This window comes from Mirounga angustirostris, unplaced genomic scaffold (assembly GCF_029215605.1).
Source record: "Mirounga angustirostris isolate CCGP_5_RB_7025 unplaced genomic scaffold, mMirAng1.0.hap1 SCAF_13, whole genome shotgun sequence".
Lineage (NCBI taxonomy): Eukaryota > Metazoa > Chordata > Mammalia > Carnivora > Phocidae > Mirounga > Mirounga angustirostris.
Window position 1 is genome coordinate 84545419 of NW_026991721.1, and position 27944 is coordinate 84573362.

The 27944-nt window shown below is 52.3% G+C and overlaps 1 protein-coding gene across 2 annotated transcripts; it reads left to right on the forward strand.

The window, feature by feature from the left end:
* Positions 1-1417: 1417 nt before the first annotated feature.
* ADAMTS8 (ADAM metallopeptidase with thrombospondin type 1 motif 8) lies at positions 1418-26652 on the forward strand. 2 transcript variants are annotated; one of them, XM_064577220.1, is made up of 9 exons: positions 1418-2622; positions 11161-11400; positions 12446-12581; positions 13443-13610; positions 14604-14905; positions 17402-17585; positions 20028-20200; positions 20322-20497; positions 25017-26652. In XM_064577220.1, the coding sequence occupies exons 1-9, from the start codon at positions 1828-1830 to the stop codon at positions 25249-25251; spliced, it is 2409 nt and encodes an 802-aa protein (XP_064433290.1). In that variant the 5' UTR covers positions 1418-1827; the 3' UTR covers positions 25252-26652. The 2 variants fall into 2 exon arrangements, with proteins under 2 accessions (XP_064433290.1, XP_054368168.1); XM_054512193.2 differs by lacking the exon at positions 25017-26652 and adding an exon at positions 22254-23737.
* The last annotated feature ends 1292 nt before the right edge of the window (positions 26653-27944 follow it).

Genomic DNA, 27944 nt, shown 5'->3' on the forward strand with positions numbered 1-27944 from the left:
GGCTTCCTGCCAAGCAGGGAGCCCAGTGTGGGACTCGATCCCAGTATCCTGGGATCACGACCTGAGCCAAAGACAGACGCTTAACGACTGAGCCACCCAGGCGCCCTTCCGTGTTTCTGAGAGTAAACAGAGGGGACACTTGGAGAGAATTTGGCAGGGTTTACCCCTGGTTCTGTAGTCACAAAAGTACTTTTATATTTGTGAGAGCCTCCTCTTTGGAGATGACAAGCCCTGAGGGACTCACATGCATGTTGAACGTCCATAGCTGTCAGTTCGATGGGCTAAAAAGAAGCAGGAAGGACCTCGACTGTCAGTACTCCCAACACAGGCAGAGAACTGGGTAGCCGGGCATAGGTGAGCTGGCAGAGGACTTAAAGGTCCCGGTCCCAGCGAATCTCCCACACTGACAACTCGGAGCAAGGGCAGAGAGGGGCGACTCTAGAGCCTATCCCTAGAGAGAACAAGACACTGAATCCGATTCAGAGCTGTGCCATTAAGATGAGGGTGCCATGAACTGCTGGGTTTTGTGGTCCTCCGTGGAGACAGCAGATCATGCCACTCCTCTCCCTGGGTTGCAACCCCCCTCATCCTAGGGGGAGATGTCAGGGTGGGGCAGAAGAAATCAATTCTGACACATTCGTACCCACAGCTGTGGACAGTGCCATGAGAGGGAGCTTGCAACCTTTCGTGAAGCCCCCCAGGGAACTGAGCAGTACCCAGATCAAGTTCTCAGGGCCCAACGTGCAGTTCCTGAAGATCTGCTGCCCTCCTAGGGAAATGCTTACCTTCCCTCTGGGGTGATTCCACTTTGCTGCCAACCGCACCTCTGATAATTAACCACTGTGCTGGGCTCTGCCCTGCAGCCCCTGGACAAGGCAAGTAACAGAGTCCTTGGCTGTGTTAACCAGGTGGTATTTTTCCCCTGATCCGAAGCTGGCGGTGAAAATGTGGGTTTTAGTAGGGAGCAGGATTTTAGCATGACCTTTCCTGCCTCCCTCTTTTGCTTGACAATGAAAAGCTCTGGAACCTCTCCGGAGACCTCTCTTCTACACATCGGATCCCCAACACCAGAGCTACAACTGTCGGATCCCCAGAGTGACTCTGCAGGGATGGGAACACTGTCTCTGGGGCCAGTGCAGGAGCCTCTTGGAGGCTCTTTTCTGGGCACTTGGCCTTAAAGGAGGTAGCGACTGGGGCCTCCCGAAGGACTCGGCCTGAAGGGCTAGTCCAGCATTGTAGGAGTTAATGTGGGACCGCGCGTAAAGGGAAGGGTAAAAAAGTTGGAGTTGACACTTACGGAGGGGGGTGGGGGGGGCGAGTCTTGCTGACTCCTGATTGGTTTTACATTTCATCCAAAAATTTTTTTTCGCTCCTCTCTCGCTCCCTCTTTTCAGTTTCTCTCTCTGATCCCAGGGGAGGGGAAACGGGAATAGTGAGAGATCAAAAATAAACCTCTTATGTCAAAGCCGGGAAGGAAGTATAAATACGAAGGGCTCGGCAGCCCACTCGGTGCTTCCCGGGGTGGGGAGGAGGCAGGAGGCGGCTGCGCGGGGACCGCGCGCGGGGCAGGGGCGGAGGACCGGCGCTCGCGGGCCGGGGAGCCAGTTGCTCGCGCTCGGCTCGGCGGGCGGGCGCGGGAGGAGCGGCCTGCGCCAGCCAGAGGGGCCGCTCGGGGACCGCCGCCGCCAGGCCCCCACCGGCCGAGTCGGCCAGCGAGCTGATTGATTTGCTTTTTCCTGGAGAGAGCGGCCGGGCTGCGCTCGCGCCGCCAGCACCTGCCCGCGCCGGGCCGCCGTCTTCCTCTCCCGCGCCGCCGCCGGAGCCCCCATGCCCCGCGCCGCCCCCCGGGGGCCGCCGCTCCTGCTGCCGCTGCTGCTGCTCTCGCTGCCGCCGCCGCCGCCGCCGCCGCTCGCCCGCGGCGCCCCGGCCCGGCCCGGCGCGCGGGGGCAGGCCTCGGAGCTGGTGGAGCCCACGCGGTTGCCGGGCAGCGCGGGCGAGCTCGCGTTCCACCTGCCCGCCTTCGGCAAGGGCTTCGTGCTGCGCCTGGCGCCCGACGCCAGCTTCCTGGCGCCCGAGTTCAAGATCGAGCGCCTCGGGGGCTCGGGCCGGGCGGCCGGGGGCGAGCGGGAGCTGCGCGACTGCTTCTTCTCCGGCACGGTGAATGGGGAGCCCGAGTCGCTGGCGGCCGTCAGCCTGTGCCGCGGGCTGAGCGGCTCCTTCCTGCTGGACGGCGAGGAGTTCACCATCCAGCCGCAGGGCGCGGGGCGCTCCCTGCGCCAGCCGCACCGCCTGCAGCGCTGGGGGCCGCGGGCGCGCCTCGGGACCCCCGGGCTCGCCTCCTCCGAAGCCCACCCCCTCCCCGGAGGGCCCGAGTGGGAGGTGAAGGGAGAGGATCGGAGGCAGGAGAGAGGAGACGAGGAGCAGGAGAAGGAAGAGGTGGAGGAGGAGGAGGAAATGGAGGAGGAGGGGGGCAAAGAAGAGGAGACAGAAGGCGCCGGCGATCTGCCACCGCCCCTGGGGGCCACGAGTAGGACCAAGCGGTTTGTGTCCGAGGCTCGCTTCGTGGAAACGCTGCTGGTGGCCGATGCGTCCATGGCTGCCTTCTATGGAGCCGACCTACAGGTAGGACTCACTTTGCCTGGAGGCCCCCAGTCACCTCCTAGAGCCTCCCAAATCTTCCCTTTCCAGTTCCTCTGAGAAAATCCTTCACGTTCCTCATCCTCCCAAGACCTACCCCAAACAAGGTGCTTTCCTTTCTGAGAAAGCGCAGTAACTCACTTCTTAACCTCTGACCCTTGGGGTACCTACTGCCCCTCTCCCCCGTGTCCCTTCCAGGATAGAGTGGAGGTCCTGGCTCTTCCTTGACCTCTGCCGCTCACCTTCACCCCTGGCATCCTGAATCTCCTTCAGCACTTGGCAAACTGAACTAAAAGTGGGGTTTAAAGCGCACCCCCCCCTCCCCCAGGCACCTGCCTCTCCCAACAGAGATGAAAACTGGACATTTTGGAAGAGCATCCACCCTATGCTCCATTTCTCAGCCCTCTACTGTCTCCAGAGCTGAGAGGTTCCCAAGGATAGTCAGCTGGGACGGAAAGATGTGTCTATTTCATTCCCTTTGCGGACAGAACTGAGGTTGCCATAAGTAAAAGATATTGTTTGGAGGGAGTTGAACCTGGAAAGGGGCTGCCCAACTTCTGTGTGCCCAGCTGGTTCTGATCAAGGGGCATGGACTACCTTGCCAACCTGGCACTCGGCCCCGGCCAAACTTGGCAGTGCCAGCATCAGCACAAAAAGGGTGGGGAACAGAATTTCTGCCTGGGGGCTCAGCCTGGGAAACTGAAGCTTCAGTGGAAAAGGAAGGGCATATGAACGCTTTCAGTTAATGTTCCTTGTGGAGCCAGAACTCTGCTTGGTCCACCCCAGCTGCTCTCAGCCCAGACACAGCTCTCTACTGAACTTGGGCAGGAAAATTGAATTCAGGGGACAGCTCCTGTAGCCAGACCATGTCTAACTAGATTCAGAGGTGGTGCAGACTCAGCAGGAGGAGTCTCTGTCACCTTGTGTCCCAACACCTCCCCCAAGAACCAGGTGAAGTACAAGGGTTCCAGGGGAGGGCTATACTTTCTCTTCCCCTGAGGAGCACAAAACCAGAGGTGTGCCAGATAGAGAAGACCTGACCTGCCCAGAGGTCAGAGATGCCTGCAGCAGGGATCCCGGCCACTGCCGCAGCTCAGTTAATGCCTTTTCAATAATGGCAGTCTTGGCCAGTGACCCTCTTCTAGGCTCAGCCTATGCCCGACTGTTGGGGGCACCAAGTGCTTCCGCATCACCTGTGCAGAACAGTCTAGATGATGCACGCCATCTTCATCACTCTGCAATCACTGGGAAGCACATCTAGATGGAAGGATGGGAAGAGCTAGGGGTGAGAGGTCCATGTGGCTGCTTCTCTGGCTCCTGCAGGAGCAGTATCCTTTGCACACTGTTGGAGTATTCGCTTCTCCCAGAGCACGGTAAGGCAGCTTTGAGCCGTCAGTGTGGTCTTCCCAATAGGCTTCGGGTCTATGAAGATTGAATATCTGTTTCCATGACTACCCTGAGAGCAGAGGGAGGCACCAGCTGACTCCTCTGACTCCTTTTCCTCAAGCAAGTCCTCAAGAGCGTAGCTAGCGGGGCTTCTCCCATCGCAGGTTAGGACCACCACACCTGGCTACTAGGGGGCTCGACCAAAGAGAGGCTAAAAGTACAATCACTGCAAACCCAGAGCTGAGAGCCTTGAGCCCATCCCCAGGCAGGGACCAGGTTCTGACGTCTGCCTAAGAACCAGGAGGTAGGAAAGACAACAAGAACACAAAGAAGCAGCAGAAAAAGGACTTTTCAGGCTTCAGAGCCAAAATGTTTTCTCTAGTGCCTTCCTACCATCTAGCTCTCTCAGCCCATCATCACCCAGTAACTTAAGACACTGAGTATTTGCCTCAAGGAGGTATTTGGCTGGGCTGGGTCTGCCCCAGGTTCTCCTCACAGAGACACCCCAGAGTGCTCCCACCCTTACAGATTTCTGGGTGGATGACCCAGTGCATGCTTGTCCCACCCCCTGTCCCTCCACACACACCGTTTCTGGACCATTCACAGACACGCTTCTTGCACCCAGCCAGCCTATGTGGGTCAGGAAAGCACATCAGGCCCCTGTGTAGGCTGAGGTCCTTTCCGTAGGGTATCTCCTTCCAGGTCCTACACCCGAAGGAAAAGTGCTCTCTCGGCTTGACCAGCTCCATCACCCCCGCCTTGGTCTCCTTATGTCACTGCCCATTTACACCCCTGCTGTCGCCATGTTGGGATGAGGCAGGGACTGAGGCACGGCTGCTTCTATGACCTCCCACTGACCCCTCTGCTTTGACTCCTCCCCAGCTGTGGAGATGCCACAGGATAGACTTGAACTTCTCAGCTCAGTCCCCTGGGCTTCCTAAACAGGTCCATGAGCTCAGCCAAAACAAGAATGAATGTCAAGTTCTAGTTCCCCAAGACCTTGCCTGCCCAGACCCATCTCCCCAAAATAGAATCCAGTTCTTTATTCTTCAAGGAATCTCCTGGAGACTTCACAATCAAAGGATGGAAGGCACTTTGGGGTGTCTTAGCAACCAGGGGTGTAAGTAAGGATAAAGAGACTTCACCCCCTTGAGGGCTTGCATTTCCTCCTCTGTGAAGCCAGACCCTGCTCATCAGGACTAATATAAGCATCAGTGAGGCTGCTTCATGATGAGTCTTCTAGAAAGTTCAGCCATTGTCTGAGTGCATTCAATTTGCCCAATGGTTTGCATGCATCACCTCAGCAGAAATACCTGTGAGAGAGGCAGAGGAAGAAGGTTCAGCTCACAGGGAATCTGTGACTTTCTCAAGGTCACACAGCTAGTAAGCGGCATGGCTGGGTCATGACCCAAGTCTCCTGAACCTGGGGGCAGTGCTCTTTCTTACTGTGCCGTGAGGTTTCTTTAGCCCGAGGAGGGTCTGTGACGGTGGCTCTGCTTACCCCCTACACTTGTCTGTATTGTGGGAATGGGGCATTGAATCCAGCAGTCCTAAGATGCCCAGCCAAAGTGGGAGGCCCTATCCTGGGAAGAAACCACCTTCAAGGCCAAGAGGAAGAATTAGCCACGCTCGAGGCTGGTCACACTGTGAAGCGACAATGAAGTTTTCCAGAACTCTGTACACTTGAGTTCACTTAATCCCTTGACAGAAGGGGCCCCCGCCTCCCACCTTCTTATCTGGTTTCAGAGTTAATGAGCTCAGACAAAGGGGGCTTTCTGAAAGGAGGGACCACCTCGGAAGAGGCCATTAACTCTGTCTGCATCGGGCTGCCTCCGATTGTTGCCTGGACGAAGCTGCCGCAGGAAAGCTGTGAGTGGCGGGCTGGGCCGTGCCCCACGGCGGACTCGAAATCCGTCCCGCCAGTGTATCAGCTGAACTCTGAACTCTCTGCTGAGCAGAGAGGGTCCGGGGAATGGCACTCCTCAATCCCAGAGACCAGAGGATCCCCAAGATGTCAGGCTACCAGCAAGTGATTTCAGGGAAGGGTTAAATCCCAGCCATTCCGTCTCCCCCTTACCCATGTCCTCTGGGAAAATGTCTCCCACAAGCCCTAACACTAAAGGGACCACATCTCCCAGCACAGTCGCCGTTTAGGCCTGTTCTGGCATGATTATTAATAGCATCATCTTCGCTCTCAAAAGCGTCCTGGTTTGGATAGTGACAGAAGCAGACGCATGCCCCACTTGCTCTGTAGCTACCTACATCCTCATGGGGGAAAGACTTGTATTCTATCCGTGTGTGAACTCTGTTCCCCTCCTGGCAAGAGAATGAGTCTTTTCTGTCTCTTTTGTCTGCTCCAGTCAGAAGGACCAACAATATGAAGCTTTTCCCAAAGAAAATGCCTTAATATTCAAAGGTCTTTGATTTACCACCTCTGCCTCCGCAGGTGTAGACAATGCCAGGGGAAAGCTTGCTTGCTGGCGTGCTTTGGGTTTGTTTTGGCTATGCCATAGTTGTCTTGTAGCAGCAAGGAGAGGTGGCAGCCAGTGTGGTGATTAAGAGCATATACTTTGAAGGGTCCTCGAAATAAGCTGAGTGTCCTTGAGCAAGTTACCGATTTCTCCGCACCTTGATTTCTTCACCAGCAAAACAGGAACAGTTATACCAACGTCCCAGCATTACCCTGAGGATACAATAAAATATGGAAAGCACCTGACCCGGTGCCTGGCACATAGTAGGTGCTCAATAAAGCGTAGCTAATCGTGGAGTTGCCTTTTGTGATGGCGTTTGTCAGAGTAGGACGTGCCTTCACAGTCGGCCCATTGCCATGTCAACTCCGCGGTCCTACGCGGCAGGGAGGCCTTCCTTTTCAGCTTGCTTGGCTCAGGGTGTTTAAGCTTGACTCCTTGTGGCGTGTGTAGTTTTGGAGAGGTGACATTGCCCCTTGCTATTTTGAGAATGAGGAGAGATGAAGGACATCGGTGCAGGACCCTCTCTTTTCTCCAATTGCTTCTTTACTCTTCTTGGCTCCTCCACCACCTCCTCAGCAGTCTTGGGCCCTAGAAGGACTCCCAGTAGCAAAAGTGCGGCACCAGTTGCTGAGGTCAGAAGGTTTCCAGGTGGCCACTCTTCTCCTCCTTGCCTCTCCCAGGCATGCTGCAAGGAGAAGCGATGGGAATCACAGTATGAAGAGCAAATGAGCAAAGCATAGGGATGACACTCTGAGCAGAAGGAGCTGCTAGAAATGCATTTGGCCCAGGCCCAGACTTCTAGACTCCCCCCAGAGTTGGCTTTGGCTGCCATGGGAGCTCTGGGGGAGGAATGTCCCTAGTTGTATCACAAAGAATCAAAGAGGGCTGTGTCCCAGCCTAGCTGCCTAGGGCATTTCTTTCTCTTCTTCAGGTCATAGGGGCACCAGTGAAGAAGGAGACTCCCTTAAAAAATGCCGTGTCTTGTAACACCCACTGCTCATTCCATCAAGTGCCCTCCTTAATGCCCATCACCCAGTTACCCCATGGTCCCACCCACCTCCCCTCCAGCAACCCTCAGTTTGTTTCCTAGAGTTAAGAGTCTCTTATGGTTTGTCTCCCTCTTTGATTTCGTCTGATTTTATTCTCCCCTCCCTTCCCCTATGATCCTCCATCTTGTTTCTTAAATTCCATATATGAGTGAAATTATATGATAATTGTCTCTCTCTGATTAAAAATCCATGGTAATTTGAGAGAGAAGGTATAGAAAAGAAAGTTATTTGCACCAGACTGAATTCCTGATTCAGGAGACTTATAAAAAAACAGTCAAAACAATCTTAGTTCTGAAGACGATAGGCAATAAACTAGACAACTTTTACTTTTGGCATTTGTTAATTTTACTGCCAGAATTTGATTATATTTAGTATGAATATAATTTTTATGATACGTTATAATAATCATTATTGATCCAGTGAAGTTATAATCAGATGTATGATGGTATAATTGTCTCCAGGTTAAAATAGAGCATGACCTTGGTAAGCTATTCAACTTGTATGTCTACGATATCACTGTACCCTCCACGATCTTAATATCTTTGTTCCTTTTCATGCACATTTCTCTTGGTGTAATATGCAGCAAATGAATACACAGAAGCCTATGTGAGCCTGTCAATATATTCTTTCCAACCCAGTTTAGAAAAAGAGTAGACATTATCTTGATTTGCTCAATCTTTCTATTAAATACACGAACTGAGAGTGTTTAAACTTCTCAACATCTGGTTCGTGGCAAAGACAAAAAAAAAAAAAAAATGCCGTGTCTTTTCCTAATGAGAATTAAGGGCATGAGGTCCCCAAGTCATTCAAGAGCAGGGTTGTTTGACCACCCCTGGCCAGGCTGGCCATGGGCTCCCACCTACCTGACGTGGTTCTTGGAGGTTGTCTGCTGTGCTGGGGCCCCCACTCCACCAGGGGCACCATCTTGTTCACATTCTTCAGCAAGCAGCCCACACTTGGGTGGTGCACAAAGAAGTATAAATAGACACCAGGTGGTGGAGTGAGCCATCTGACCTTCTCCTCGACTGGCTCCTGAGCCCTCTCTCTGTGGAACTGTAAGTCAAGCCTGGCCTTTTGGCCCAGGGTACTGCCGAGGCTCGGAGGCTCACAGACTCTCTCGGCCACTGCCCCCCCGCCCAGGTCCCTCCCCCAAGGGAACTGTAAGATGCACTGCAAATGTCAGACATTCCTCCCATGGTTTCTTAGAGGAGCTAACAGTGGGGATAGCAGTGCTTCCCACCTCCAAAACCTCAGCGAGACAAGACGAAAGGGGAGGTGAGCAGGACCAGGATTGGAGACTTTAACAGAAACATTGGACCACATAGACCTTGCAGCTCTCTTGCAGTGGAAATTGTCTTCTGAAATAGCAACCAGAAGACATCCAAATGCTCTCAACTCTAACCGTCTGCCTTGAAGGGAAATGGCCCTCAAGCCCGCTCAGCCTGACAGGTATTTAGTGTCCGGAGAAGATGCTCTGAGCTCCCGGAACCGCAAGGGAGGCTCCCTGAAAATCCTAATGTCGGGAAGCCTCCCCTGGTGCCTCACCTCGTTCCTTTGCGCAGAAATTGACACCCGTGTGCCTTTGGCTTTCATTGGGGGCGTGGCCAGTGCATGGTCCCCACTCAGCCGCGTTGCCCCAGAGCCTCAGTCTGATCTGGTCAGCTTGAGAACACTGAGCCCTCTTAAACCTCAAGCCTGCCAGGACTGATGCTGAGCAGCTGATATCTCTTGTGGTCACACCTTCTTTGTAAAACATCGTCTCCCCAATTTTGAGATTGTGAAACTGGGACTCAAAGGGAAGAGATCTTGTGAGGAGAGTGACAGGTTGCCTCTGAAGAAATTCCAGGGCTTGGTCCCTGGCCCATCAGATTTGACCCTTCCTGGGGCAAGAGAGCAGGAGACTCTGTCTGCCCCCTGGAAACAGCGAAGGCCTGGCCAGGAAGTAGTCTCAGCGAGCTCCCATTCCTCAGCCCTCACCCCCAGTTGCATAATGATGTGATTGCTTTTCTCCCTCAGGAATCCAGCTCTAGGAGCAAGCGCCAAGTTTCAGCTTTGCTGATAAGATGTTTACATCAGCCTAAACATAGCTAGAGTGCTTGACACGCTAAGAAACCTGCCAACCGTTGTTTGTAGGGCTTACAAAATACTTGGCTTGTTGCCCACGAGGTGAACAGACAGATCCCATTCACAAATAATAGGATTCGTCTGGAACTCCCACACATGGCCTCAACTGACGGAGTGTCCCTCTTTAGCCTTTCACCCTCTTTTCCCCTCCTTCCCCTCCTACCTTCCAGACCACAGGAGAGAAAAAAGAAAGGCTGACGGGAGATGGTGCCCTAGGGAACGGGGAGCGGGGGCAAATGAATGGCAGCTTGGCTGGCCACACTCCCAGCTGAAGGCCTGCGTGCCCCTGCCCCTTTCTTTCCTGCAAAACAATCCAAGAGGACTCACTTCTAGAGGTCCCTGAGGCAGGAGAGTGAGCTCCATCTGGCTGCCTCCAAAGCCTTGGGAGTAGTTGGCAACCCAGGGATAGGACAGAGGCCAAGCAATGATGTGAACTCCTTCAGCTGGTCTGGGCAAAACTGGAAGCAGGGGTGATCCTCAGTGCCTGGATCTCATTAGGCCCACTGCCCCCTCTCAAGCCCGTGGCAGAAAGGAAGAACCCTTTCAGGGTCATCCAGAAACCCAGCAGTCAAGCCCTGGGAAACTTCGTTTGGAGAGTGTAGGCTTCACAGACAGACGTGCCTGGGCCGGTGTCCTGGCTTTAAGAGTTGTAAGACCTTAGACAGCTTGTTTAACTCGTGTGAACCTCTTCTCCCTCATTTGTAAGACCGGGATGACAATGCCTGCTTCACAGAGTGAGTGTGAGTGTTTAATGAGGTGCAGGTCTGGTGACGGGGGCAGACTAACTATTAGTGACTACTGGAACGATTTCAGGGTTAACAGGGCCCATCCTGCAGAGTAGAAGTTACCCCAGCAGGCATCAGGAAAATGCTCCACTGGATTCTAAGGGACACATTCTACTAACCTTGAACACTCAAATAATTGCTCCTGGGCTGAGAACAGAGAGGGGATGGGGCGGGGGCAGGGGGCGGGGGGGGCTGGCAGGGAGTTGCTTGGTGTCAGAGTTAAGGCAGAATAATAACCAGTGCAGTCCAGTAGGACCTTCTGGTGATGATGGAAATGTCCTGTCTGCTCCGTTTAATACAGAAGCCTTGAGCTATAGGTGGCTACCGATGTACTTGAAACCTGGCCAGTGTGACCAAGGCACTGTAATTTCCATTTTATTGAATTTTAACTGACTTCGATTTACACAGCCTCATGTGGCTGGTCGAGATGTTAAAGGCACAAGCCTTGGAGGCCGGCCATCTGGGTTCAGGGGCTGGCTGTACACTCATTAGCTTTGGGATCTTGGGCCAGTTACGGAGCCTCCATGTTCTTATATGTAAAATGAAGGGAAATAATGCCGGGACCTCCGGGGTGTTGTGAGTCTTCAGCAAGATGCTTTATCTCCAGCGCTCAGTGCAGAGCCCGGCACACGGAGCGGGGCGGCAGCGGGCAGGCAACGGGCCGGGAGATCGAACCCCTCCCTCCCCCTGCTCCCATCTTCCCGACAGAACCACATCCTGACGCTGATGTCCGTGGCAGCCCGAATCTACAAGCACCCCAGCATTAGAAATTCCATCAATCTCATGGTGGTAAAAGTGCTGATCGTGGAGGATGAAAAGTGGGGCCCAGAAGTGTCTGACAACGGGGGGCTCACCCTGCGCAACTTCTGCACTTGGCAGCGGCGTTTCAACCAGCCCAGTGACCGGCACCCAGAACACTTTGACACAGCCATTCTGCTCACCAGACAGGTCTGTGGGCTAGCTCCAGAGAGCCCAGGCAGGAAGGGAGGCGGGATGGCGCATCAAAGGGAGGACCACGAGGCCTGCGCAAACATGGGAAATGTCTCCCCGCTGGCCCCAGCTAGACGCCAGGAGCCTCGTGTGTGGAATGATGAGGGCGAGGTCATGAGGACAAGTGTGAGGTATTTGCAAGGGAAGGAGAGGAATCTCGTAAGGCCTCTTTTCCAAAAGTTTGTGACCAGCTGTCTGCTGAGGTCATAACAAGAGGAAATGGGTTCAAACTGCCCAGTAAAAGATCTTGAGTTGGAATGTAGAGAGAAGGTCCATCTACAATGACTGTTAAACACAGAAGCAGGGAGCTGGAGGTCACCTTGAGATTTCTCCAAATCAGGAGGCCTGCCCTCCTAGCTGGTGCAATTGAAACAGATAGCTTCCCGAAGGCTGGAAAATCTAATAATATGTGCTGCCCTGTTGACGCCTTTAGTCCTCGGGACAACCCCACCAAGCCCCATTTTACAACTCAGGAGACTGAGGCATAGATTGCCCCCACACACACAGGGGGTCATAGTCAAGCCTAGGCCGTCTTGCTGCAGGGTCCGTACTCTTCAGCACTGTGCTATCCTGCCTCCCAAAACAAGCCAGCCCTAGGACATGCCAACTCTAGGACACAAAGTCCCAGCCAGCCCTAGGACACACCTGTGTAGAAAAAGAAATGGGCTTCCTCACACAAGTGGCCTTTGTGAGGAAATAAGGCCTTTGGCTTACAAATTTTCCTTCAGGGGCACCTGGGTGGCGCAGTAGGTTCAACGTCCGACTCTTGATTTCCGCTCGGGTCATGGTCATGGGGTTGTGAGATCGAGCCCCGTGTCAGGCTCTTTGCTGGGCATGGAGTCTGCTTGAGATGCTCTCTCATCCCCTCCCGCTGCCCCTCCCCCTCCCTCACTCTCCCCCTCTGTAAAAAAAAAAAAAATTTCCTTCAACTTAGGAGAAGCAGAAATAGGAAGATTTTCTGTTGTATATCTGTTCTCATGCCCTCACTCTCTCTGCCAAGCAGAACTTCTGTGGGAAGGAGGGGATGTGTGACACCCTGGGCGTGGCGGACATCGGCACAATCTGCGACCCCAACAAGAGCTGCTCCGTGATCGAGGATGAGGGGCTCCAGGCGGCCTACACCCTGGCCCATGAGCTAGGTAAGACTTGCCATGCCAAGCCTACTGTATTCTGTCAGGGGGGAACTGCCTCTTCCAAATCCAGGCCAGCCCAGGGTCTAAGGAAGATGCAGCTCTCACACTTGGCCAGGTTCTACTCAGAGTTCTGACAGAGTGATTATATGTAAATAGATACTGTACTTTCTCCATTCCCACCCTGAACATGAGGCCATAATATTAAAATAGGGTCTTGGATCATCATCAGGGGTCCCCAGGAAAATGCCAAAATGAAAGAAATGCTCGGGTAAAGTTGCGATGCTTTGCCCAAGCTAAGCAGTCACAGTAAGAATTCTGGGGAAATCTATTGTAAAGAGAGTGCTGTGTCAGGGAGTGAATCACTGAGGACAGGCTGAGGCAGAAAACAAAGGGCTATCAAGGTTCCCCCAGTACTCTGAGAAAGTTTTCTGCAAGAGAAAAGCCCAGAGTGAAGCCCCAAACAAAAATCTTTAAGGGGGCGCCTGGGTGGCTCAGTTGGTTAAGCAACTGCCTTCGGCTCAGGTCATGATCCTGGAGTCCCGGGATCGAGTCCCACATCGGGCTCCCTGCTCAGTGAGGAGTCTGCTTCTCCCTCTGATCCTCCCCCTCTCATGCTCTCTGTCTCCCATTCTCTCTGAGATTAAAAAAAAAAAAAAAATCTTTAAGGAAGAAGGGCATGGCCATCCCCATGAGGAGCTGGTGACTGGTTGGCCCGAGACTCCCTCTTCTGTCAGCGGAGGGTGGCTGTCTCCCCAGAGAGAGGGAGAGGGGTGCTGGGCTGTGTGGGGAGCTCTTGGGGTGGGACAGGGCAGGCTGGAGGGCAGTGGAGACTGGTTAGGGTGGACTTCAGGTCTCTCTCCACCCCAGGGCACGTCCTCAGCATGCCCCACGACGACTCCAAGCCCTGCGCGCGGCTCTTTGGGCCCATGGGCAAGCACCACATGATGGCGCCGCTCTTCGTCCACCTGAACAAGACGCTGCCTTGGTCTCCCTGCAGTGCCATGTACCTCACGGAGCTCCTGGACGGTGGGCACGGTGGGTGTCCCGCAGGCTGCTCCCTGCCTCTTTCTGGCCCGCTGCTGGTGTTTGAGGTCTGCCCCACCCGCCTCCATGATGGCGAGGGTGCCGGTGGCACGTGTGCAGCTTCTGGTGGAGCTCCTTCACGGAGCATCAGAGGTGTCTCGGATAGAACAGATGTCGGACAGGTGTTCCTCACCCAGCCTCGCCCTGTGCCATGGCAGGCTAGGGGGATGTGCCCCTCCCCACAAAGCGTACTCTTCCTTGCCCTATCTTCCAGCAGACAGCGTGGCTGGGCTAATTTAGATGACTAGTCCCAGAGCCGGTAGAATTAGTCTGAGAAGGTCTGTCTGGAGGAGGTGGGTTTGAACAGAGCTCGAAGGAATGGAAGAACGCAGTACAGAGGAGAGAGGGAGCATCCCGGCTGGAGAGATAGATCATGCTGTAGCTTAGGAATGGCAAAGAGGCAGGGAACAGGTCAGTGTGACAGCAAGGGTGGGGGATGGGGGTGGGTGGCATGCCGGGTTAAAACCATTGGACTTACTCAGTAAAGCAGTGAAAACACAACTTACTCTTGATTGTTCTCATCGAACGAGACAGGGACACCTAAGAGACAAAAGTAATAGATTATCCAAACATCAGTACTTAGGCTTTATTTTGCCTGCCATGGTTTTTGAGAGCGCATTTGCATCCCCCGTTATATGTGCCGTAGATTAGTATTACAGTTAGCTGGCATTCCCTAGGTACACGCTGAATGTATATAAGATGTTCTGGATAACAAAAAAAAATTCAATCCTAATAAAATTTTACTTAACTGATAGTCAAAAATTGGATAAGCTCATGTAGATGATTGAGTGTTGAGTTTTTAGCTTATGGTCAAAGAAATTCTGATGGCTAGGTCTTACACCCCATCAGTAGGAATTTAAGTGTAATGTGGGAGGCCACTGGAGAGCTGAGAGAGGGAAACCCCCGCTCCTCATTCTCGTTCCTCTGCTTTCCTCCATTTCTCAGGAGACTGTCTCCTGGATGCCCCCACCTCGGCCCTGCCCCTGCCCACAGACCTGCCAGGCCGCAGCGCGCTCTATGAGCTGGATCAGCAGTGCAAGCAGATCTTTGGGCTGGGTTTCCGCCACTGCCCCAACACCTCTGCACAGGACATCTGCGCCCAGCTCTGGTGCCACACGGGTGGCACCGAGCCCCTTTGCCACACGAAGAACGGCAGTCTACCATGGGCTGATGGGACGCCCTGTGGGCCTGGGCACCTCTGCTGGGATGGCAGCTGTCTGCCTGAGGAGGAAGTGGACAGGCCCAAGGTGAGGGATGGCCACTTGGGGGTGTGGGAGGAGAGGGAGGGGGAGGGCTGTTTTCAAGGAAGAAACCACACTTGAGAGCCACGAACTAAGAGACTTTGGGCCAGGCTGCAACTATGACGTCTAAGTAAAATCATTCGTCTTTTAACAAACAAAGCAAAGCATATTTACCCAAACTCAAGAGGAGCCCTTCGAGGCTGGACTCAGAGCAGACGGACGACACCACCAGTGCTCAGGGCCTTCTGAGAACTCCCCCTTTGGAATTGTTTTGGGGCGGACCAGAAGGCTTATGAGGATAGGTGATAGGCATGAAGCATTCCAGCACAAAGATCAGATCGTGGCCATTCAATAAAGGGAGGCCATTATGAATTCCATTATAAACAGATAGTGTGATGGCAGAAGAGGAACATTCAGGCAAGAGCTGAGGGAAAAGTATTCATAACCTACCCATGTCTGAGCTGCGTTCATCTTCAGAGGTCAGGAGAATGAGACTACTTGTGGGAATTCCATACTCAGGAGGGGAGAAGGAATCAAGCTGTCTCTGACCAGGCAGAGAAAACTTGGCCTAGGACTGAGGAAACTTAGAAGAAAAACCAAGGCAATGCCAGCGAGAGTTTTTAAATGATTCGTTTCTTTGCCCTGCTCTTAATACTTCCAAACTGTGAGGCTGATCACATTTCTCTTACTGCAAGTCACTAAGCCCTGCCTATGAAACAGCATCCGCCGAGTTTCGCAGCCCGGTCTGGGCCCAGCACTGAATCACCAGGGTGGCCTGAGCACTCATTCTCCAGAGGGCTGTCCTCAGTGGCATGTCCTTTGCACTGAGGCTCAGGATCCTGCTTGGGCCAGGTAAGCCACACTCTTGCTAAGCTTGAACCAGGGCAGGATTCACAGATTCATCCTCAGCCACTTCTCATCCTCCCCATTCAGACACTGAGTTTCTTTTCCGTGTACTGACTCCCTCTACCCCCGTCCAAAGCACGTGCTTCATACATTACTGAGGGGAGGGGAGGAGGTCTGTCCAACATTCCTCGGCACCAGAGCCAAGCTCAATGCAGGGAGAGTTTGACATGGAATGATCATGGGATGATGTTTATCATCTATTTTTAAGGGCAAAAAACAGATCATAAAACACTATATATATATGACAGAATCATAACTATGTAAAATTAAAACATCACATCTTTATGATTATTCAGAGCAAAAGCGTGAGAGGTTATTGATGAAAATCACATCAGTGGTTTTATTTGGGGAGTGGTTTTTTTAAGTGTTGGTTTCCTTTTTTATACTTTTCTGTATTTTTCATTTTTTATATAAGCAACTTTTGTCATTTTTTAAAATTATTTCCCTTTTGAAAACTCTGTGAACCAGTCAAGGGCAAAGCTTACTTCTCATAGGTTGATTGTAAGGATGGAAGCAAATCTGATTATTTCCCAGGCATTATCCTACCATTGGAACTGGTAGCTGGTAGATCAATAGCAACAGTTCCCAGCAATTATTCCTTTAAAGCAGGACTTCTCAACCTCTGCACTAGAGACATTTGGGGCTGCATGAGTCTTGGTTGTAGGAGGCTGTCTTCTTCATTGTTGGATGTTCGTTGTTGGATGCTCATTGTTGGGTGCTCATTGGTGGATGTTTGTAGTTGGATGCTTGCTGGGTGCTCATTGTTGGATGCTCATTCTTGGGTATTCATTGTTGGGTGCTCATTGTTGGAATCTCATTGTTGGATGCTCATTGTTGGATGTTCACTGTTGGATGCTCATTGGATGCTGATTGTTGGATGCTCATTGTTGGAGGTTCATTGTTGGATGCTCATTGTTGGATGTTCATTGTTGGGTGCTCATTGTTGGAATCTCATTGTTGGATGCTCACTGTTGGATGTTCACTGTTGGATGCTCACTGGATGCTCATTGTTGGAGGTTCATTGTTGGGTGCTCATTGTTGGATGTTCACTGTTGGATGCTCGTTGTTGGATGTTCATCGTTGGATACTCATTATTGGGTGCTCATGGTGGGTGTTCATTGTTGAATGCTGCTTGTTGAATGTTTAGCAGCACCCAACCTCTACCCGCTAAAGGCCAGCAGCATGCGCCCTCCCCAACTGTGACAACCAAAATGTCTTCAAACATTGCCAAATGTCCCCAGAGGATAAAAATGGCCCTGATGGAGAACTGCTGCATTAGACACAACTTTATTCCCATAAAATGTTGTTTCATTCAACAACTAATACTGAGCACCTTACTAATGGCAAGGCACTGTTTTAGACACTGGGAGGTCAGCAGTGAAGAAGTCCAGCACATCCTCTGTGTTCAAGAGGCCAATCGCCAAGCAAGCCACACAGTCACTAGCAAATGATTAGGGCAGTTTACTGAACAACACCCACCAGGATGAGCATAACTAGGTGAGGAGGTCAGGGCCAGGGACCCCTGTTACACTGAGAGCTGAGCCTCCCCCCCCACCCCGCCCCGCTCCTGACTCAGGGTGGCCTTGTGTGTTGCAGGCTGTGGTGGATGGAGGCTGGGCCCCATGGGGACCCTGGGGAGAGTGTTCCCGGACCTGCGGAGGAGGAGTACAGTTTTCACACCGTGAATGCAAGGACCCTGAGCCTCAGAACGGAGGAAGATATTGCCTGGGTCGGAGAGCCAAGTATCAGTCGTGCCACACAGAGGAATGCCCCCCTGACGGTAATCGCCACTGATGGTCACTACTGTTGTCACTGCAGCAGATCCCCAGACAAGAAGTAGGGTGGGTCTCCCAGGATGCAGAGCTTTCCTGTGAGCCAGACATAAAGGGACCCTGCAAGGCACCAAATTTTAAGGCAAAGCCTAGTGGCCCCTAGACAACTCTCACTGTGCTGGGAGAGTGTAGCAAAGTCAAGGAAAGAAATTGCCCCGATCTTCCAAGATGTGGAAATAGAGGATGTCATTCCCAACCAAACTTATTCAGGGAGTTGGGAGGAGCTCAGCAGAGGAGCTAGAGTCTAGGATAATAATCCTCCTGGAGGCATCTGAACCCTTGTCTGTGTGCAGAATAGAAGTGTTTTCCAAAGCAAGTGTCAGAGCCAAACCTCCACTGTCTTTCCAGCCAACATTCAGCCCAGGGTGGAGGGAGGGTTTTTGAATCTGATTCTAACGCACATTCCTTCTGAAAAGAGTTGCCCATCTTCCCTTGAGGCTGTGGCAACTGCCTGATGGAACCTTAACAGAGAGCAGCACCGCCCCTACCTCCCCTTGGCATACATTCCTACCTCCTAGTACCCACTAGAAAGCACACACATTAACTCAGAGGCAGCAGGGGTAGCAGCAAAACTGGTGAGAGGGAATCATTAGCAGTTTTTCCCCACCATCCCATCCAGCTCCCCTTTGTGCAGCTCCAGGAAATACTGGCAGACGGCAAAAGACATGCAGAGTTTTAAGAGAGATGCATCCAAGTGCAAAGACACACTGACACTGGGTTGGTGTCTAATGAGGGAATCTGTAGGCTTTGCAGTTTTGCAAGACAAGAAGGATCGGCAGCGGCATGCAGCTCTAGAAACTTTGCCCTGGAATCGTGAGAATTTGCCTGGCACATGGGGTGAAGAGAGAGAGAGAGAGAAGAGGGGAAGGGATGAAGATAAGGCACAAGGTAGACGGAATGATTTCAGTTGCACTGGGATCAGCCTCTCCATCAACAAGTGGTTTTTAGTGCCTCTCGTGTGGCTCAAACTATAATAGATGTTACAAATGACATTGTAAAAATGCACAAAGCATGGTCTCTGTCCTCAAAGAACTTGCAATCTAGTTAGAGATCCACATGCCTTTTACAAAGCAACTAAAGCCCTAAGCTCTGAGGCCCGGACCCCCGGCTTATGAAGAATTCAGAGCAAGGAAAAGCCTGGGCTAGTCCGAAGCGTCACAGGAATTTAGGGCTGAGCAGGGCCTGGAGGATGGAGATGGTGACGGGGTGTGGGAGGACATGTGCCCGCGTGGAGATGGGGGGGCTTGAAAGGGGCTAGCATTCACTTGGGTGGAGTCAAGCAGCATACTAGCATTTTAAGGCTACACAGCAAAGGTCTGTGAAAGCTGAAATGGTATCTGGAGGTTCTCCGTGCAGGCTGTCCCATCATGTCACTGGGAAGCTTGTTGAAACACAGCATTCCCAGACCGCTCAGGTGCACTGAATCGGAATCTTAGGAGTAGGGCATGGCCATCTGTGTTTTGAAAAGTCTCCATAGGCCGTGCAGAGATGCAGGGGTAGAAAACCTCAGTAGTAAGAGCAGGTTTAATTTCAGGATTGTGGGCCAAAAAAAAAACCAAAAAACCCATTTCTTACTTCTGACAGATTGTTCTGGAAGCAGCATGCAGCAGGATGGGAGAGGAGGCTGGGCACTAGGTCTCACATGAAACTGAGAGGCCTGGGCTTGTGGGAGGTGGACTCAGATGGTGAGAGTGGGAAGGAGACACTTAAAATCGCAGATTGTCATAAATAGAGTGTAGGACTTAAGGACAGGTTGGAAATAGTCGATGCAGATACTCAAGTGTTCCGCAGATATCAGATGCCAATCTCACACCAGAATGTGGCAGTATCCCCAAATGAAAACTAAACCAGTTCGTGGAGGAGCCATATGGGGTTAGGCTTTTTCTGAGCTGAAGGTAATCATCCTGCTATACATGGAGGTCCCCCGGAGACATCCAGAATTACAGCAGGTGAGTTACAGGGGCAGGATCAGAACTAGAGATGTCGATCTGAGAGTTTGGGTCACCAGTTAAATGTCATGAAGGAAGTCAAAATCGAGCATGATTAGCAGGGGCCCAAAAATATACTCCACGCATCATTCAAGCTTACTGAATGGTCCTCTGTTCCTACTAAGTTTATTCATCTGTAAGATAGAATTGGTATCTTCCCCCAAATGGAAAGGATATTTATCCCAGAAAGCCCAGCTTGAGGCTGGATGCTCCTTTCCTTGCCACATGGACCTAGGTCGGGCATGTCTAGGAATGTTGGGCCCAGATGACACTGAACCGATGTCCTGGGATTGGGTCAAAACCAGGAGGAAGAAAGGGGCCCTGAAGCTGGCATTTCTGCCACTGGGTCCTCTCTGCTTCAGCAAGGCATGTTAACTGCATGCCGTTTCTTACTCTTTGTAGGGAAAAGCTTCAGGGAGCAGCAGTGTGAGAAGTATAATGCCTACAATTACACTGACGTGGATGGGAACCTCCTACAGTGGGTCCCCAAGTATGCGGGGGTGTCCCCCCGGGACCGCTGCAAGTTGTTCTGCCGAGCCCGGGGAAGGAGTGAATTCAAAGTGTTCGAGGCCAAGGTAAGAGCCCTTCTGGAGCTCAGAACCACAGGTGGGGAGGAAGGCCACCTGCTCCGACCCCGCCTGTGGGTGGCCTCTGTGCACACCATGCCCTCTGTTACCTTCTGCTTCCCTGCTGCAGGTGATCGATGGCACCCTGTGTGGACCAGAGACTCTAGCCATCTGCGTCCGTGGCCAGTGTGTCAAGGCTGGCTGTGACCACGTGGTGGACTCGCCTAGGAAGCTGGACAAATGTGGGGTGTGTGGGGGCAAAGGCAATTCCTGCAGGAAGGTGTCCGGTTCCCTCAACCCCTCCAGGTGAGTCTCACCATAGTTCTGTGCCTAGGTTCCAGAAGAGCGGAACAGGCTTTAGAATCAGACTGGCCTAAATGCGAATTGTGGCGGCTACTTATTACCCATGCGGCCCTGAGCTGTAGTTTCTTTGTAAAGCTTTGGGAGTCCCCTCTATCTCGGAATCATCATACTGAGTCATGAGACGGGCGGAACGCTTGGCACAAGGTCTGGCCCACAGAGAGGACAGTGCACAGGGCAGCCAGCGGCCCTGAGGATAGGGGTGTATCAGCTCTGAGTCAACCAGCAATAGAGCTATGCTGAGTAACCAGGGCCCTTGCCAGAAAGCGGCTCTTCCAGGCCTGTTTTGGGAAGGACATCTCACCCTACACCTGGTGAGTCCCATCCTTTCTGCAGGTGGATCTTTCAAAAAGGGGGTCCAAAGAGGGGGGTCTTGGTGGCCTTAGTGCTTTCATGAACCTGAGAACTCTGGATGCTTTCGCACACCTGAACACCATATGTTCATGAAACCCCTAGTACTGAAATGCTTGCATTTCTTTTTTTTTTCTTAAGTGCTTTCATTTCTATGGCCTCATTTGATTCCTAAAATAAGTCCAGCAGGTAGCCAATACTGTTATTCCCCATTTACAGATGAAGAAATCAAGGCACAAAAAGATCACATGACTCTCCTGAGGTCACACTGATAGTTAACGACAGCCAGGAAGAGAGCCCAGATGTCTTAATTCCTGGGCTGGTTTTCTCCTGCCATGGCACACAGTTCCTAGAGAGGAAGGGCCAGGGCATATGTTACGTGGCCACACTGTGCTCCTCTCTGTCTCTCGCCACCTCTCACCTTGTCGGCCTCAGAGAACAGAACCAGCCCACAGCAGACAGCTTGGCAGTCTTCAAAGCTAAACGCAAAGGATAGAGAAAAAAGAAGCATGTGGTGTGGGATATTCAGATAGCAGGTCTGCTAGCTGGCTTTCTCTTAGGCATTAGACATATGGGGCTGTGGATTCTTTCAGAGCCACCCTAGACTCAGCAGCTAGCTGAGTGGGCAGAAGGCAAGAGTAGCAGAGAACCGACCTCCTGTCCTCAATCTTCTTTGTTTTCCTCCCGGCCTATGTAATCCAAACACTTCTGCCCCAGAAGAGAAGAATAAAAACTAAGGTTTCTCCATCCCACGTAAAGCTCTAGACCTACAACAGAGTTGAAACACAGAGGAAGGCAACCAGAAGCAGCTTTATCGCCCTGGCTCCTGCCCTGGGGCCATGTTAACCAAATACTAGGGGCTGATTGGCTCTAAGAGGTGGAGTGAGATGTCCACTCTGGTCGGATTCTGGGACTGGTGTGGGGAGCAGATTTTTCCACATGGGTTTGAACTCTGGGTATGAAGGGGGCCAAGCAAAGGCTTATACCCGTGCAGGGAGCTAAGTGTGTTTGAGATCTCCCTTGAGCCCAGAGCTGTCGGCTTTGGCAGCACTGATGCGGTTTTGCAAGCCCTTCTGGGATGTCTTCCTCTGTGCTGATATCCAGATCCACACATCCGAACTCCACACATTTGAAGCAGAGTTACCAGGCAAAGCAAAAACCCTTGAAAATCCCAATGTACAAAACATTCTTGTCGGCCCCAGCAGCTAAGTTATGTGGAACTTTGGGGCAACCACTTGCTGATTTGCTAGCGCTTTGTGACCGCCCACCCTAGTCACCAACATGCTAACTTGCTGAGGCGCTGGGCTGGGTAGCCACTGGTCCTCAGGGGCTCTTTCTGTCCCTACCATAGTTACGGCTACAACGACATTGTCACCATCCCGGCCGGGGCTACTAACATTGATGTGAAACAACGAAGCCACCCGGGGGTCCAGCACGACGGCAGCTACCTGGCGCTGAAGACGGCCGATGGGCAGTACCTGCTCAATGGAAACCTGGCCATCTCTGCCATAGAGCAGGACATCTTGGTGAAGGGGACCATCCTTAAATACAGCGGTTCCATTGCCACCCTGGAGCGGCTGCAGAGCTTCCGGCCCCTGCCCGAGCCTCTGACCGTGCAGCTCCTGACTGTCCCTGGTGAGGTCTTTCCCCCCAAAGTCAAATATACCTTCTTCGTTCCAAATGACGTGAACTTCAGCACACAGAACAGCAAAGAGAGGGCAACCACCAACGTCATCCAGCCCCTGCTCAATGCGCAGTGGGTCCTGGGGGACTGGTCTGAGTGCTCCAGCAGCTGCGGAGCTGGCCGGCAGCGGCGGACCGTGGAGTGCCGGGACCCCAACGGCCAGGCCTCCGCCACCTGCAGCGAGGCTCTGAAACCCGAGGACGCCAAGCCCTGTGGAAGCCAGCCGTGCCCGCTGTGATCCCTGGAGGGGGGGGGTGGGGGGGCGGGGGGCGGGGCCGGTCTCGTGCTCATGGACTCGGGGTGCTGGGGCGCAGACCGGAGCACCCACTGCGGTGACTCGACCTATGGAGGCGGCACGGCCTACCCAGGCCTGCCATTGCCACAGCCACTCCAATTTGGTGTGAATTCACGATGGGGAGACGAGAATGGGGACAACAGATCCTAAAGTCTACTATCCGGCGGGTTGGACCTAGTGCGGGTTCAGGTAGAGGGTATAGGTGAAAAGGTAAAAAAAAAATGCACTTATTGACCCAAACAGGAGACTCAGCCTGTTTGCAAAGGACTAACAGAGTTAAATGAAAAAAAATTTTTCCTGTTTGGTTTCCCCGATAAATAATCTACCTCAGAGGGGAAAAACATTAGTAAAAGAGAGGTGCAGAGTGGGGAAGTCGATGATGAATGTCAAAGCGCCATAGCTGTGCCCCCGAGCTGTCTTCAAAAATGAATGTGACTGTCCTCGGTATTAAAATCCATCGCCTGCAGGGCTGCAGAGTCGCAGGACTGTGGAGAGCCACGGGTTCTCAGGCTTCCACCTGCAGGGGTGGATCCATTTCAAGTATTTATGCAAATGTGTCTCTGAACTAAAGTGTGATCTTGTGCCAGTGCAGTGGTCTGAGCTGGTTCAGTCTTTCTTTAGAAAGGGCAGAGGACCCAGAGCCCAAGGACAGAGGCTAAAACTAGGTCAGCTGACCTTGAACACACCCAGGGAAGCTGGCACCTTGCCTCAGTCTCTCGGGCCTTCCTCCTGCTGAATCCGGCTCACTCGAGCAACTCTTCATTATAATCTAGACCAGTGGTTCCCAAACTCGACTGGGCATTAGGATCGTCTAGAGGGTTTCTTAAAATACGGATTGCTGGGCCCTACCCCAGGAGTTTCTGGTTCAGTGGGTTGCCGGGTGGGGGGGGGGGGGGCAGGGGCTCCTGAGAATCTGCATTTCTAGAAAGTTCCCAGGTGATGTGGAGCCTGCTGGTTTGAGAACCACTGCCCTAGGGGAAATGTCTGACTCGGGGGTAACAGTGGCAATGTGATGCCTCTGGACTCATTATTCTTGAGGAAGACTATCCCATTCCACTCTGCAAATGTCCCCATCCTCCTTTTGATATACCGACCAGCCAGAGATACCAGATTCTCTTAGGACCTGAGGAATGCTGAACTGTATCTAAGCACCATCATCCCAACGACCTCAGCTTCTTCCCTTCATATCAAACTTTATCCCCACCTCACAACTCTTCTGGCCCCAACAACTTGCAGTGGTCCCACTCAGCCCTTTCTTTTCTCTTTTTTTGAGAGAGAATGCATGCACACATGCGCCTATGTGAGCCGGGGGTGGGCGGCGGAAGGAGCAGAGGGGGAGAGAGAGAGAATCTTAAGTAGACCCCATGCCCAGTGCAGCATCTGATGTGGGGCTCAATCTTATGACCTTGAGATCATGACCTGAGCCGAAATCAAGAGTCGGACACTTAACGGACTGAGCCATCCAGGCTCCCCCCATCAGCCCTTTCTACACAGAGCTGCATTCCCCACCTGCCACCTGAAACCTACCTGAGAGCCCCCAAAATCCCATCTTCCACTCCATATCTCCTCACCTCTTCCTGGCTCAGTCTTCCATATGGTCGTAGAGGAAATGTAGAGGAAAACGTAGTCATTGGTCACAACAGGCGACGTCAAGGACTGACATTCTAGTGAAAAGAAGAAACATATATACATTTACATCTTCCCTTTTTTATCATCTTTGACCCCTTTGTCCTTCTCTTTCACTTTCTCTCAAGACCCCTTCAAATAACTGGTGACCTGGGCGGAGAAGATGCTATGTGGAGCCCTGGGGTGAATGAGGAAAAGGGGCCCTCTGGGGGCACGAGACAAAACAAAGGGGATTTCAGCCCCTAGAGTGCCCTCGGCTGGTCGCTGCTGGTCACCTCTGTGTGGTGCACGCCACACTGGCCTTTGACACGGAGTTGGCCACTTTTTCCCTGTCTGCTGACTCGTTAGTGCGTGGGAGGCCAGGCTTACCTAAACATAAACAAGCACACACACAGGCATGTTGAGGATGACTAGTGAAACCAGATTTTTCCTTGCTGTGCCCCAGTTTTGTTGAGACTGACATATGTTTCTGCAACTCTTCGTCTCCTTCTGTTTCTCATTCTCCCCAGAATAACCAAGGCCAGGCGTGTCCCCCATGAACTGCCCATATCAATCCAGCGGTGCTTTCCCTACTGGCACAGCATTTGCCCTGGAGTTCAGCTCGCGGCAGAACGGCTGATGTGCAAAGCAGAATGGAATCCAGCTTGGCTCTTGCTTGCTGTGTGGGCTCGGCCAGGCTCACAGGATACATACTTGTTTGTGTCTGGAAATTCAACAGCTGCGGCGCAGGTACTCAGCAAATAAATCTGCAGAGAGAGACCACACCATCATTTCCCCTGGCCAACCTCGACCACTCTTTTAGCCAGAGAAGGGAAGACTACATTTCCTCTGCTGAGAGTTTGCATTTTCCAGCTAGTACTAGCGTCCCCTAAAGTCCTTAAGGCCCTGACTCGACAGGTAACTGCAGCGGTCATTCATCTGGATCCTCCAAACACCTGCCAGAAATACTTCAGAGGTGGTACGTTAGCATCAACGTTCATTTCTTTCATCCTCAGGATAAGTGAATCCTTGCCTGGGGTTTACTCTCTGCCCTTTATTCCCCTGTAGCTGACCAGAAGGATTTGTTCCAAAACTATGCAATATTATTGCTCCCCAGCCCACTTTAGCAAACCATCCCCCTCCCAGGAACATGGTCCAGGGGTGATGGGACCATCTTCCCACTAGCTCCACGCCCCACATCTTGCCCCTCTGATGATGTTCACTAGGTTCTTCGTGTTTGGGCCTTTTAACCAAGTGGGCCCTCATAATAAGGACTGTCCCTCCTCCCAGGGTCTGAGCCTCCCCTGATTGAAGGAAAAGAGGCTCCTGAGCCCACGGCAATCTCTGCTCCACATGCTCTGCCTCAGATCACCAAGCCCCTTCGAAAAGCAGCCATGTCCCCTTCACTTTTGGGAATGAGGAATGGTTTGTGAGAGTGAACAGAAATATGGAATCTACCAATGAGAATCAGATGTAGTATTATCCTTAGGTTCCCAGATTTCTGCTGCCACAGCCCTATCCCTTCCTTGTGCCTCTTCGGTCAGTTGAAGCTCAATTACGGGACATAGAGCCAAAACAAAACATGAGGTAGGGAGACCACGAGGAAGACGATGAAGGCAACATTTTAAGCAAGGTTAAGCTACCGTCCCCGACACCTGTCCTTCTCCGCCCTGACTCTGCTCTATGCAGAGTGGGAGGGAAGGCCCTAAGGAAAGAGAAGTGTATCCACCTCGCCAGCATTCCCCACCCCAAGGCCTCGAGCAGGCGTGCCCATGGGCGCCAGGACAGAAGGTAGAGAAGGGGAGGGAGGCAGCCCCACTCCCGTCCTTGAGAACTATGAACGGGTTGCCCACCTTTGGTGGCCCTTGGCTGCAGGACAGTATGTCTGTCTGTGAGAAAGCTCTCTTCTGGCACAGCGTATTTTCCTGTGGTCCTTCAAGAAAACTGCATGTGGGGCGCCTGGGTGGCTCAGTTGGTTAAGCGACTGCCTTCGGCTCAGGTCATGATCCTGGAGTCTCTGGATCGAGTCCCGCATCGGGCTCCCTGCTCGGCGGGGAGCCTGCTTCTCCCTCTGACCCTCCCCTCTCTCATGTGCTCTCTCTCTCTCTCATTCTCTCTGTCTCAAATAAATAAATAAAATCTTAAAAAAAAAAAAAAAAGAAAGAAAACTGCATGTGGAAGGTGAGAGAGAGAAGTCATTCACCTAAGCTGACATTCCTGCTGGTTCCATTTAGATCATCATGAAAGTGATATATTGTGGTCACGTTGGGCTTACATATGAAAAAATTCTCAGCAAGAGAAAATAACACACTGAAGGGGAAGTGAATGTTGGAGCGCTGAGTGAGCAGAGTGCTTGGGTTGTGACCTCCACGCCCTCCCTGCCTCACTGGCACACATCAGCCCTCACCAGACACCTGTCTGCTTCCTACGGTAAGCCTTGCCAACAACCTGGCCAGGCTTATCACAATAGATGTGATCCCTGCACAGCCTGGCTCATTCTTCTTCAGGAGGTAGTTGGCCTCCCTTGCTTAAAATTGAGCCCACACCCCTCAAAAACTAAATTAAAGGGCTCCTCACAGACACTGCCCAAGTGTTGGGAAGAGAAAAGTGAGACCAAATGTAGAAGTGTATTCTGAACCGTAGATGCGAGTGCAGGGTGAGAGAAATACAGGAGCTTTCAAAGCCACCTGTCTCTTTTAGAACATACTTTCCCTCAGGCCTTGGGCTGAGCGAGGAGACACAGGAAAATTCTGGCTAGTCTTCCATCCGCATGAGCTGCCCAGCCTACCCCTGGCAGACACACACTTGCCCCAGGAAAGGAGAGAGTAAAGAAGCCTTCCCCAGACCTCACCGTTCCTCATTCCAAACTTCTTGTGAGTCCCAGGGGCACTGGAAGAGTTTGTCCTTAGCCAAACACAACTTCCTGTTTCTAAGAAAGGGCAGGGGAAAAAAAAGTTGAAAGAGGTTTTGGACACTGGAGATTTCGAACTTCAGTAAACGCAAATGAATCAGACATATGTGGAAAAAATTTCTCCGGAAGTAAGAAAAGGTGCTGTGAGTTCCCTTTGCTGGACCAGAAAGTGGGAAAGGGGTAGCTGAGGTAGGATGTACATCAGAGGCTGACAGAAGAGAGAAAAGCCATGTGAACGTTGGATCAGGGAGAGGGTTCCGGTGATGACAAGGGTCAATGCGGGCCCTCCCAAGGCCACATCCCCCACTTGCTTATTACTCAGAACTTCTCCGCCTCTGAAGCCATAAATTTAAATATCCTACTACCAGCCATGACCTCCTATCCTTCCAGATCTCTCACTAGCTCCCACTAAATTTATTCTAGGGACACCCGGATCCTTAACCACCTCCATATATACGCATTCCCCGGTCTTTATTTCTCCTTGGTCTCCCCTTCGTCTCTCCCTGTGGTGCTTACACTCCGTGTTCCAGAATCCTCACCTCAGTCT

Bases quoted from the DNA above. Each gene is read 5' to 3' on its own strand.
- ADAMTS8 (XM_054512193.2), top strand. From the start codon at position 1,828: ATGCCCCGCGCCGCCCCCCGGGGGCCGCCGCTCCTGCTGCCGCTGCTG. The intron at 2,623-11,160 runs GTAGGACTCACT...TCTTCCCGACAG, and splicing joins TCTATGGAGCCGACCTACAG to AACCACATCCTGACGCTGAT. The intron at 20,498-22,253 runs GTGAGTCTCACC...TCCCTACCATAG, and splicing joins GGTTCCCTCAACCCCTCCAG to TTACGGCTACAACGACATTG.